Source organism: Cyanistes caeruleus, chromosome 7 (assembly GCF_971803275.1).
Source record: "Cyanistes caeruleus chromosome 7, bCyaCae1.hap1.1, whole genome shotgun sequence".
Taxonomy (NCBI): domain Eukaryota; kingdom Metazoa; phylum Chordata; class Aves; order Passeriformes; family Paridae; genus Cyanistes; species Cyanistes caeruleus.
This window is the reverse complement of record NC_141707.1, coordinates 5,066,520-5,078,353: the sequence shown is the minus strand read 5'-3', so window position 1 is coordinate 5,078,353 and position 11,834 is coordinate 5,066,520. Positions and strand designations below refer to the sequence as shown.

Genomic DNA, 11,834 nt, shown 5'->3' with positions numbered 1-11,834 from the left:
ATTGTCCATCTCCATAGTTTTAACAGGGAGATATTTCAGCTTAATTAAAGCATCTTCTTAATTCTCTACCTTTCCTGAAGCTTCTTTTCTTTCCTGTCACTGGTAGTTTATAAAGTCTCTTTTCACGTTGATCTTTCTTTCTCTCTCTCTCTGGATAAAAAGATTAATCCGCAAGTCTCATCTGGGTAATGAAAGAGTTAACATCTTGCCCAGGCTTTTGTAGATGGTTCGGAGATCTCTGCCGAACAGGAGCTGGAGCCGTTTGTGAAGGAAAGTTCTTCATGGCTGCTCTGGAGCGTGTGGTCGCTGTTCCAACCCGCTGCAAGTCCAGGGCCTCGCTCTTTCTTCACTGGGGAGTTTCTAGTGAATTAGTTACAGCAAAACCTGCAGCCGAGCCAGAGATCGGCTCGGCCCGGCCTGGCCCGAGGAAAACCTTCCCCAGGCCCCCCCCATCTCCCGGCCGGGAGACGGGGCAGGCCCGGCCCCATCCCCGCCCGGCCGCATGGCGTGGGCAGGGACGGGAGGCCTGGAGCTCCGCCACCCTCCACAGCCAGAAAAAAAGAGAACCCAGAGAGCTCTGCTTTTACATTTTAAGGTAGGGTTCACAAGTTGATCCCACTTTTCAATGGCCTAAACTGCCGTCAATTCTCAGCAATGACCGATAATTGGTCAGGAGAAAAGACTCCAAGCACTTCCCAGCAACTCCAACTCCCTTAAAGGTAAAGTAACTCCATGACACACCCGCTCCTTGTGGCACCAGTTGCTTTCCTGTGCAATGTTCTAGCTGCCCCAAGAGTAAAGAGGGAGCTGGAGAAAGAGCTTGCCAGGCTGCTCTCCATCCTTTCCCAGCAATCCTGCTTAAGGGGAGAAGTCCAAGCTGAGCTCAAATGTGTAAATGGAAGAGCCGTGCACAGGAAGGGTCAGTGGGAAGGATGATCCAGGAACCATTGGCCCGGCAGCCTGAGCTTGCTACCGTGGAAGGCCTTGGAGCAGATCCTGCTGAGTGCCATGCCACGGCATGTGCAGGGAACCAGGGGCTCTGCTGGAGGGTGGGAAAGCTCTGTGGAGGGATGGGAACAGCTGGGGGTCCTGGTGGGGTGTTGAGGAGTTCTGTGAGCATGTTTTGGGGAGTGTTGGTATTGGTGGGTGTGTTGGGGAAGGAGTTGCCTGGAAGTGAGAGGTCTAGGCTAGAATTTGAGTCAGTTTAACAGCATCATCCGTGGTTTAGCACAGCCTTGCTTATGGAGGACATAAGGAATATGTGTGACTTTTCCTGTTAGTGGTCCTGGTTCTCATGCAAAAAAGAGGGGAAAGCTGAAATTTATTGGCCACCTAGATATCTGTACGAGGGGGAGGATTAGCCTTTTTGCAGTCGACTCAATTGTTTGGACTACTTTTGTAATACTGAGTGGACTTTGTTTCCTTGAGAGCTTTAATCCTTCAGAGAATTAGGATATTATCATCCCTCCATAGAAAAGCAAAGGTTTGCAAACCAAAGAATGGCCTTTTTTTAGCCTCTGTGCAGTGTTATATTTTGTAATGTGACTCTCAAAGGATGATGTTAAGGCAAAGGACTTGCTGCTTTGAGATGGGAAGCAAACTTGCACATCTTTCACATTCTCCGGCCACTCCAATTAATTGGTGAAGTCTGCCAGATCCTTCTGTGCCTTCCCAACAAAGATGTTTTTTGAGGTGCATGAAATGACTTCAATGGGAAAATAATTCCAATTAATGTAATTAATCTGACCAAGAGTAAGGGTTGCCAGCAGTTGTTCCAAATGTTCCTGCCAAGACCCCTGCAGGAAGGAGCCCAGCCCCCAATGCACGTGGGCTTTGGCTTTGGCCCTCTGGCACAGAAACCCCCCAGGGGCACAGGTCTCTGGGGCAGGAGAAGGGCACCAGCACTGCCAGGGCTCGGCTGGGGTGGCAGGTCTGCCTCGGTGGGGACTCTGCCACACTTGCTGATTTCAGTGCTGCCAGGCCCCTGTACAGATTCTGTGCAAAGCCCCGTGCCCTTCCTGCTGCAGCTGCGTCGGCAGCCCTGGGGGCTCCTTCTGCTGCCCTGAGCCTGCAGAGCAGGGCAGTGTTTGCTGATGGTTTGAGGTGTTCCTAAAGATCCTGTCAGGCTGTCTCAGACACTTTGGGCAAGGGATTCCTTCCAACCTGGGCCACTTTGGGGGGATGGGGCGGAACCGGGGCAGGTGGCAGTGTGTGCAAGGGCCCTTTGTGACACGGTGCAGAATGGTAACCGTGGAATGGAAAGGGACAGGATGTCCAAGGGCCCTTTGTGACACATGGTGACATAGGGGCTGTCCCAGTGCGGTGACAGGGCCATGCCCCAGTGCTCAGTGCACGCGACGGGACAGGACGCGCCAGAGCGGTGCTGTGAGGAGCCCCCACACAGCCCACTCGTTTGTGTCTAACCCGGAGATTTTCCAAGGCGTTTCTTCTACAGGTGACCTCGTGGCAAGACTGCGGGCCTTGGTGGCCCGTGTCCTTCCCAAGACTTTACTTTTGCAGGTGCCTGCGGGGCAAGACTGTGGGCCTTGCTGGCCCGTGGCTTTCCCGAGGCTTTTCTTTTGCAGGTACCTTCAAGGCCAGACTCCGGTACTTGGTGACCTGGAGCTTTTCTGAGGCATCTCCCATCCTTCTGACCTCTGTCCTAAAGGTGAGACTGTGGGACCTGGTGACCACAGTCATTTACAAGGAGCCTCAAGTCATTGTGGCCGGAGCCCTCGAGACCAGACTGCAGGACTTGCTGTCCTGTAGCCTTCCTGAGGCTTCTCTCTCACAGGTGCATTCAAGGCTCAACTGCACAGTTTGTTTTCTCAGTTTGATTTCCCAAGGCATCTCGCCTTAAGGTGCCTTTGAGGCAGGATTCCATCATGGCAGGCAGATTCCTCAACCTGTTCAAAGTGTTCCGACGGAACAGAAACACAGACCGTGGAGCTGCCCCAGCAGAACAGCCGGAAGAGCTGGAGCAGTTCCAACCACTGCAGGATGGTGAGTGGCAGAGCTGGGCCACAGGGCTGATGGCTGCAGCCAGCAAGATCCCATCCCATCCCATCCCATCCCATCCCATCCCATCCCATCCCATCCCATCCCATCCCATCCCATCCCATCCCATCCCATCCCATCCCATCCCATGTGGACATGCCCAAGGACAGGACAGAAGAAGGGCTGGGGCTGACCCCGCCAGTGGCCGTGCTCCATCCCCTGAGCCACCCCAGGGCTGTCCCTGCCTGGAGAGTGCAAGGCTAGGCTGTGTTCTCCAGCCTCTCCCACAGTCCCTCAGCTCTGGCTGCTCTTTTCCAGATGCAGCCATGGACAAGAGACAAGAGCAGGAACCTGCCCAGGGCCGCTTCCGCAAAACGCTGAAGGTACCTGCAGCCATCCCCACCTGGGCTGGGCCTGCTGTCACTGCTCAGCCCAGCTCTGCACATGGAGCACTCCTTGTAACATGCCTCTCTTCCCTGTCCTTTCTTCATTCTGCACAGAGGTTCCGCAAATTCTTGCGTATTCGGCGTAGAAAGAACACCACCACAGCAGGAACTGAGGGCACAGCTGAGCCTGACTCTGGGCTGGAGGAGCTCCAGGCAGAGCCTGATGTCAGCCCAGATTCAGCTGAGCCCTCAGAAGTTTCTGAGGCTGAAGTGAAGAATGACAGGGCAGAGGCTGACATGGCAGAGACTGAGGACGTGGCCATTCCAGATGATGACACCAGAGAGACTCAGGGCATCGCAAATGCTGACAGGACACCCACTCCCACTGTAAGCCAAGAGCTCATATGGGATTATTTCATGGAAGCTCGTGTTTCTTCTGACATTGATGACAAGAGAGCTGCTTCTTCTGACCAGCAGGTAGCCAGCCTGCTACCTCCAGTAGCAGAACTGGAGGTCTCCCAGGATCCTGTGCCCCTTCAAGCCACATCCACAGGGCCCCCTCAGCCTTTGAGGCCAGCAGAGTGTGATGGGACGGTAAGCACTTCTTGGGGGAAGCTGGGGAAGTTGCTCCTTGAACAGCGCTCCAAGTCTTCCCCATGCCTCCTCCAGGTGCCAGCCATTGTGAGGAACATTTACCAGAGTCTCGTGTCCCATGTCCTTGTGGATGCCAGTCAGCAAACTGACCTTGTGAGGCTGGCTGAAGAAGACCCTATTGATGTGGTGCTGACCCTCCTGCGCTGTGCCCCATCGTGTGACAGGTATGGGGCCCACGTGCCTTGAGAGCTCAGGGCTCAGCGGCCTTTAGGGCCCATTGCCCTGCACAGCCTGTCCAATGGGCTCTGCCCAACAGGCAGAGAGGTCCAGGAGCCTCGGGCCCCTCTGTTTCCTGAAGCTGCTGCCAGTGCTCCCTCCCTGCCCCTCAGGGCACTGGGGCTCTGTCACCTGGGACCCCACAGCTACACAGGGCATGGCTCTGTGACTGAGACACCCCTAACAAACAGCTCTGATCCCACAGAGCTGCTGCAGTGATGTGGCAAGCCATAGCCTCATCAGGACAAGCAGTGAAGAGAGTGGTGCCAATACTGCTCTGTGTGATGGAGAACTGGCCACTTTGCAACATCTGCACCTCTGATGGGGACAACAAAGATGTTTTTTCCTTGAGTGTGAGTTTCTGGAGCTGACCTTTGATCACCTGCAGCTTGCTTCCCCAGGAACTCTCCATCCTCTCCCTGCCTCAGGCTGGGCTGAAACCTGGGCTAGGGGCAGGCTCAGGGGGCACCGGGCCCACTGCTCCCTCTGCATCTCCCCTCGGGCCCTGCCCCACGGACACCTCGGCACTGAGCGCTGTCTTGGTGTGATTCTTTTGCAGGCAACTCTGGTGCTCTGGGTGACGGTCCAGATGCCTCAGTGCCATGAGGCGATGCTCATTTATACCCCTCGCATTTTTGTGGCTCTGCTGTTCCAAGTTGTCATCACCACACAGCTGATGCCACCAGAGGAATTTGACAGCTTCTGGAGAGCATGCCAGGAGGAACACCACCTTCCCAGCAACCCCAACAGGTGCCAGTCCTCCTGTCCTTCCCATGCCCTTGTGGCTGACACCAGTGCACCCAGTGTGACCTGGCCTTTGCTCTGCACACAGCTTTGCAGTGCAGGCCATGAAGGCTCTGCTCTGCCGACTGGGGTGCTCCAAAGAGGTGATGGCTATGGAGCGCAAGGGTGGCTGGGACACGCTCCTCTGTGCTGACACCCAGCACAATGCCGTGGGTCTGCTGGCCAGGTAAGAGCCCCTTCCCCCCACTGCCTCTGAAATGTGTGCCCTGTGCCCCTCATAGTCCCCATGGTCATGGCCAGAAGGCCTCATCACTGAGGGATGGCTGAGCAGACTGGAAACGGCTGATAGAGGAGGGTGCCCAAAAGAAGCCACCTCCCAAAGCACCCATGATCCCCCCAGGGATGCTGGGGAAAGGCCAGATCTCTGTGAGTCATTCATGGCAGAGATTTGCCCCTCCACACCTCAAGTCTTGGTGCTGTTTTCCCCCTGACAGGGAGATGCGCCATGGATTGGTCCGCTTCTGTTCCCGCATTGCAATCCAGCTGCTCAAGGCACTCGCCAGGGATAAGCCACCCTGTGAACTGTCCTCCCTGGCATTCCTTGTGGAGGTGAGCCCCATGGCCAGCACTACCTCGCTGAGCTGCCTGCCAGCCCTGTCCCCTTGCATAGCCACAGCTGCCTGGGACGGTGCCCGCGCCCTGTGCTGCTGCCTGGGCCCAGCCCTGCGCAGTTCCAGGCTCCTGCCAGCTGGCTCCCCTGTCACTGCCCTGTGCCTTTCAGGTCCTCGAGTATTTAGATTTGATTACATACGGTGAGGATGTCCTTGAGATCGTGTCAAGGCACCTGCAGAGCGAGTGCAGGCAGAGGCGTCGCCTGGCGCTCAGAGGCCTCGTGGTTATCAGCCAGGATCCCTCGATGGTGAGAACGGGGCAGCGGCTGAAGCTGTGCTGGGCAAAGCAGCCCCTTGGGCTGGCTGGGCTTCAGGAGCTGAGGCAGCTGCTCCCAGCTCTCCTGCCTCACCTGCCTGAGTGCTTTGGGACAGGCCTTTGGCCTCTGGGCCCGGCAGCAGCAGGGTGGGGTTGCAGTGCCAGGGCGGTCTTGGCGCTGCAGCCGTTCAGGGCTTCCCAGCACAGCCTTGTGTTCCAAACAGGCCATAAGGATGTGCAGCCTGTCTCAACGCCTTCAGGACCTGCTCTGTGATGCAGATGGAAATGTGGTTGGCATGACCCTCCGTGTGTTCATCAATATGCTGAAGAATAAAGACATTGTGATATGCAGCACCACTGCTCCAAAGCTGGCTCAGGCACTCATGCTGCTCTTTGATCACGTAAGGCTCTGTGCCCCCAGCCATGGGCATTGGCTGCTGCCCAGAAACTTTGTGTCTTACAGATTTCTGGGCCTTTGTCCAGTCAAGCCTGGAGGAATTAGTATTAAGGTCTTTTTCATTTCTTTTCCTCCAGGGCCACAGCCACATGCAGTTGCTCTCCCTTGACCTCTTCTTCATGACAATGGATTTGGTAGTGGATGCGGGAAAGAAGCCTCTGAAGAAGATTTTGAACCAGAGCCTGCTTCCACTCTTCATCCACTGCTATGATGAGAACTGGCGTGTGGCAAAGGTGAGGTTTGCTGTGATGCCGGTGCATCCCTGGGAGGGGCATCGGCTTCCTCCTGTCCTGGAACCTCCCAGGCTGCAGCTTCCTCTGGGCCCTGTCAGCCAGAAAAGAGTGCTGTGCCCTTGGCTGCAGTGCCATCTCTGCATCTCTGCTGCTCTCCAGGCCTCTCAGCAAACGCTGCTTCGTGTGGCCGACTTTCTCAAGAGGAGGAATCTCAAGCAGCTGTTGAGAAAAGAGCAGCTGTGGGAGTTTGCTGACTGTCTGGTAAGAACGGCCTGGAGAAGCCCAAATTTGAGAAGCTCCCTGCCCCCAGTGCTCAGTGTGTGGAGCTGGCAGCTGTGGCCCAGTGCTGCACCCATGGGAGACAGCCTGTGCCCCACACACCGCTCCCTTCCCTGGGCTGCACGGCTTCTTCTCCAGGCTCCTGTGGCCCCGAGCCGGGTGCCGATGGAGCCCCAGCCCTGTGGGGCTGCGGGCCTGGGGGGCAGCGCGGCTCCCCGGGCAGCAGCCGGCCCTCTGCCCCCCTCCAGAGCCCGGCGCCAGTGGCTGCTGCCCGGTGCCTCAGGGCTGGGCGGGCACGGGAGGCCCGGGCTGGCCGCAGGCAGCGCCCGGCCGAGGGGCAGAGCCCGCACCGACCCTTCCCTCCTGCCGCTCTCTGCAGCTGGCACAGGACGAGAGCCGAGCAGCCGAGTACCTGCGCCGGACCCTGCCATACCTGGACAGCCCACAGGAGTCCTTGCGAGTGGCAGCCATCAGGTTCATCGGTGAGCCACGGGCCCGGGCTCCCTCCCCGCCCCGCCGCAGCTCGGCCCCGGCCCCGGCTGCTGCTGTCCCGGCAGCGGCACCCGGGCCCGGCGCCCTGGAGCCCCGGCTGCCCTCGGGGCTGCTGCCGGCCTCTGGCAGCCGTGCCCTTGGGCTGAGTCAGGATGCGGCAAGGGCTGGGGCTGAGCCCTGCCGGGGCGGGAGGCCGTGTGGCCCCAGGGCTGGCAGCGCCGCTGGCAGGGAGCTGTGCTGCCAGGGCCCTGACAGGCTCTGTGTTCCCAGGGACGGCCAGGAAGCACCTGAGGGCGTAGCAGGAAGAGCTGCAGGCCCTCATCGAGGGTGAGTGAGAGCTGGCAGTGAGGGGCTGGCACTGGGGGAGCTGCAATCCGTGCGTGAGCTGCAGAGAGCTTCTGTCCTCGTGTGCACACCTTGGTGGTGTGGGAACATCACAGAGAGATTTCAGGGACATGGGGGGCGGATTTGGGTGGGGTGACCAGGACCTTGCAGCTGATCCTGTTGGCCTCTTCACTCTCGTGGCCACAGCAAGAGCAGGCTGGCATGGCTCTGGCAGGACTTTCTCCTAGGATTGCCACAGATCCGGGCTCTGATCGTGGCTCTGTTCCCCTCTCTTGCAGCACTTCAAGCCCTGAGAAGAGATGACAACCCTTCTCAGAGGAGCACAGTTTTTCAGCAGACATTTATTGAAAGAACAGCAGAAGTTCGCTCGTCTGCTGCTTTAGGAGAACCAGTCTTCCTATAAGATGCCATGGAAGACAAGACTATGCTGAAACCAGAAGAGACCAGCTGGAGCTCCAGGCACAGCTGACAACTGGCACAGCTGAGCCTGTGGGAAGCTTGCATGGCTTCAGCCCTTTCCCCCTGCCTGTAGATAGTTCTGTCCCTGCAGCCCTCAGAAACTGCCCATCCCTTCTTTTTCCCTTCAGTTTCCCTCCCTTTTGAATACCTCCCTCCCTGTGGCCCTCAAACACTTTCCATCCTTTCTTTTTCCCTCCATTCTCCTTCCCTTTTGATAGCTCTATGCCTCCAGCCCTCAGACACTGCCCATCCCTTCTTTTTCCCACTAGTTTCCATCCCTTTTCACAGCTCCATCCCCCCGCCCTCAGACCTTGCCCATCCCCTTTTTTGCCCCTCAGCTCATCCCTTTGCTTCGCATCCCATCAATAAACAGTTTTGCTTTTTCACTAAACCTGCATCTCTGTGGAGTTGAAGGGTCACAAATCCAGAGTGCTGTGACACACAGGCCCCTCCTGCCGTTCTCTCCTGCACTGTGTTGTTGTCTTTTAAAGCAAGGCAGACCCCTTGCCTGGTTCAGGAGCCAGCACAGTGACCAACACCCAGGCCACTCGGTCCACTGCACACAGACATCAATGTGACGGATGGCAAATGGTGTTTATTGCTGGAGAATTTGACATTTTATAACCTAGGGTCCCTGTGTTACTCCCATCTGCTTTCATCACAGCTAGGTGCTATTGGCTAATTGCAGGGCTAATTACTACACTAAAGATGTGGGTGGGGGGGGGGTTACTATCTTTCCCTTACATCCCAATATCTTCCGAGCGCTAGACCCTACTTCAACATATTCCCCCCTCTCTATGCATAACTAATTTGCTAGAATATAAGGTGTATTAGTCTTAAAAAGTTCTAACGTTATTTTCTATATATCTATCTCTAAACACTTTGCCTAACTTATCTATATTATAAAAAGTTTTTAAAAGCAGATATTATAAACTTCAGTAAAATATGGGGTACACTATACTTAACTAAAAGGCTAAAACTTATAAAATAGATACTGCAGTTTTTCATTAGTAAGCATAAGGCACACGCAGTGACTAAGTGTATTTTTAGAGCATCTGTTGCCTTTCTACAAACAGAATGTTGACTCTTTCTAGTCGTCTCTAAACAAAAGATACAAGCTTATTTAAAACACACGGTTTTTCAATTATCTGCAAGTCTTCATCAGTTGTCATTTGTAGCTGAGACAGTCTCTGTTGTTGGGTGACGATGACAGAGACACCTGTGGCAGCACCAGTTGCTCCCAGGTTAAGCAGCATCGCTATGGTCACACCTGTCACCAGTTCTGTTTTCTGAAGCCGGGTGGGTCTCTCTGCTTGCAGGCTCTACTCTTTATCCAGGTGGTACAGGACCCTGGGAACAATCACAACTTGCACAGAAAAATCGTTAGAAAAAGCAAAGTTATAAACTGATAGGCATGTGGTCATCATTGTCTCGTTTGTGCTTATCAGCTGTTGCAGGCTGGAGCCTTGCCGTTTAGGATTTGTTGGTGAGAGAACTCTCTGTCTCCCCTCTGTCACCTGGACTGGGAACGCTAGCACAGCCGAAGGGACCCAGCTGGCATATGGAGCTTTTATCTGTCCCCAGTCTGTGAGAGGGGTATCCACTCTCTGTTCTTTTTTAGTGTGGAGGGGGATATTCTTGTTTATCTTTATTGTTTTCTCTTCCGAGGACTCAGCCTCTGACCATTCCTCGCTAGCGTCTCGATCGGAGTCAGAGCTCGACTGGCTAGCCACTTCCCATTTCCCGTACCTTTCTGTTGGGCTCCGGCCCCACCTACCACCCCTGTGGGCAGGCTGTTCCCTCCCTCTTGGCTCTCCTCGCCCTTCAGTCCACCCTCCACTCTGCCTTTCACCCCACCTTTCACTCCTCCCTTCACTCCACCTTTCACTCCGCCTTTCACCCCACCTTCTGTTCCTCCTTCTGCTCCCCCTCTCTCCCTCACATTCTTTTACATTCCTATCTTTCTCCCTCCGTACACTTCCCCCACATCTTTCTTCTTCACATTCCTTATCTTTTCCAACCTCCTGACCATGTCCATCTCTCAATGCCAGCGTTTGTTCTTTGTTTTCACTAAGGATATTTCTTTCCCGCTTTATGTCTTTTTGCTCAGCGCCATTTTTAGGCACCAGGGAGGATGTTTCCCTCCGGGCTTTTCCCACGGCAGCCCTAGCTTCTTCTGTTAACTTTCTCCAAAAGGCTTCTGCTCTTCGCTGTTTCTCTGAGAGCAGATAAGGATTTGGGGATTGAGGAGACGTGTCGCCCTCTTGGGCCCCTTTTGGCTCAGCTGAGCTGCTCTTGTGTGGAGGCTGTGAAGCCTGAGTGGCTGCTCTGACCCCAAAATTTGGGGTGGCCAACAGACAGTTTTTTGCCGCCCTCCAGATCTCTTTGGCAAGGGTTTTAGTACATCTGTCCCACACCTTAGGGTGGATAAACTTTACTAGCTGATTTATGACCCCAATATACAAAAGCCTTGCAGTAGCAAGAGTAAAAGAATTAGGTTTACAATTTAATTGCAATCTGACCTTTATCAAGGCTTTCATCTTCCTTCTGGACACAGGGACGTCTCCCTCGCCAGGACTAGTCCAGCTGGTCCTGACCGCTGCTCCTGTATTCCAGGCAACCCTCGCTTTCTGGGTTTGAATCCCACTTTTTGAATTCTCACGGGTTTCAGCACCAAATGTTGTCTTTTAAAGCAAGGCAGACCCCTTGCCTGGTTCAGGAGCCAGCACGGTGACCAACACCCAGGCCACTCGGTCCGTTGCACACAGACATCAATGTGATGGATGGCAAATGGTGTTTATTGCTGGAGAATTTGACATTTTATAACCTAGGGTCCCTGTGTTACTCCCATCTGCTTTCATCACAGCCAGGTGCTATTGGCCAATTGCAGGGGGCCTTACCATACACTGTGGAGGAGGGGGGTTACTATCTTTCCCTTACAACCCGATATCTTCCAAGCGCTAGACCCTGCTTCAACACCGTGTTTTGTGCAGAGACGCAGAGGAACGAGCGCAGATCAGGCTGGAAAGGTCCCTGTGCTGAAGGCCCAGTTCCACAGCATTGTGGAGTTAAAGGTCTTGCTGAGCACCTTGAAGGCCTTGGATTTTGGAAGAGCCAAGCTGAGTATGCCCAGAACCCGGCTGTGAGGGATTCTGTGGCAAGCATGCACAGAGGGCAAAGGAGCTTGGAACGCCTGAGGCGTTCTAGAAAGAACAGCTTCCTGAAAGCACAGCAATGCTCCATCCCTGCACAGGATCAGGAAGAGGGCAGAACTGTTAGAGCCAGCAGAGAGATGGGGACTTCAGATGGCTCTTCTTTAGAATGCTGTTTATTCTATCGACTAGATTACAGCAGGGGGTCGTGGGTCAGCCTACAGCTGCTGGCTACAGGCAAGCCCTGAGTCCTGAAGCCCACTTAGTTCTGCTTACAGTGCATTATATCTCTTTCTTTTGCTGTGTGTATCATTGCATAACAACCAATCAGCATCATACACAATACCTTTACATGTACATATATCCTATCAAAACTGCTGAAATTACCATATATGTTAGTGACTACCTAATCATTTGAGTTAGTAATTAGATGGTAAACTCTGAAAGTTGTTTTGCAGTGGAAAATTCTTTTTGCTTTGGTAAAAAATGTCTT

General features: G+C 54.5%; 1 protein-coding gene across 13 annotated transcripts; it reads left to right on the top strand.

The window, feature by feature from the left end:
* Positions 1-739: 739 nt before the first annotated feature.
* On the top strand, positions 740-8,580 carry LOC147652119 (maestro heat-like repeat-containing protein family member 7). 13 transcript variants are annotated; one of them, XM_086896633.1, is made up of 18 exons: positions 740-919; positions 2,586-2,668; positions 2,833-3,003; positions 3,316-3,380; positions 3,498-3,770; positions 3,861-3,977; positions 4,053-4,201; positions 4,459-4,606; positions 4,813-5,003; positions 5,086-5,223; positions 5,492-5,606; positions 5,779-5,916; positions 6,149-6,325; positions 6,459-6,614; positions 6,774-6,875; positions 7,273-7,375; positions 7,656-7,712; positions 8,009-8,580. In XM_086896633.1, the coding sequence occupies exons 3-17, from the start codon at positions 2,886-2,888 to the stop codon at positions 7,682-7,684; spliced, it is 2,019 nt and encodes a 672-aa protein (XP_086752759.1). In that variant the 5' UTR covers positions 740-919; positions 2,586-2,668; positions 2,833-2,885; the 3' UTR covers positions 7,685-7,712; positions 8,009-8,580. The 13 variants fall into 13 exon arrangements, with proteins under 13 accessions (XP_086752759.1, XP_086752751.1, XP_086752760.1 ...); XM_086896625.1 differs by having other exon boundaries at positions 744-919; positions 3,858-3,977; XM_086896634.1 differs by having other exon boundaries at positions 744-919; positions 2,820-3,003.
* The last annotated feature ends 3,254 nt before the right edge of the window (positions 8,581-11,834 follow it).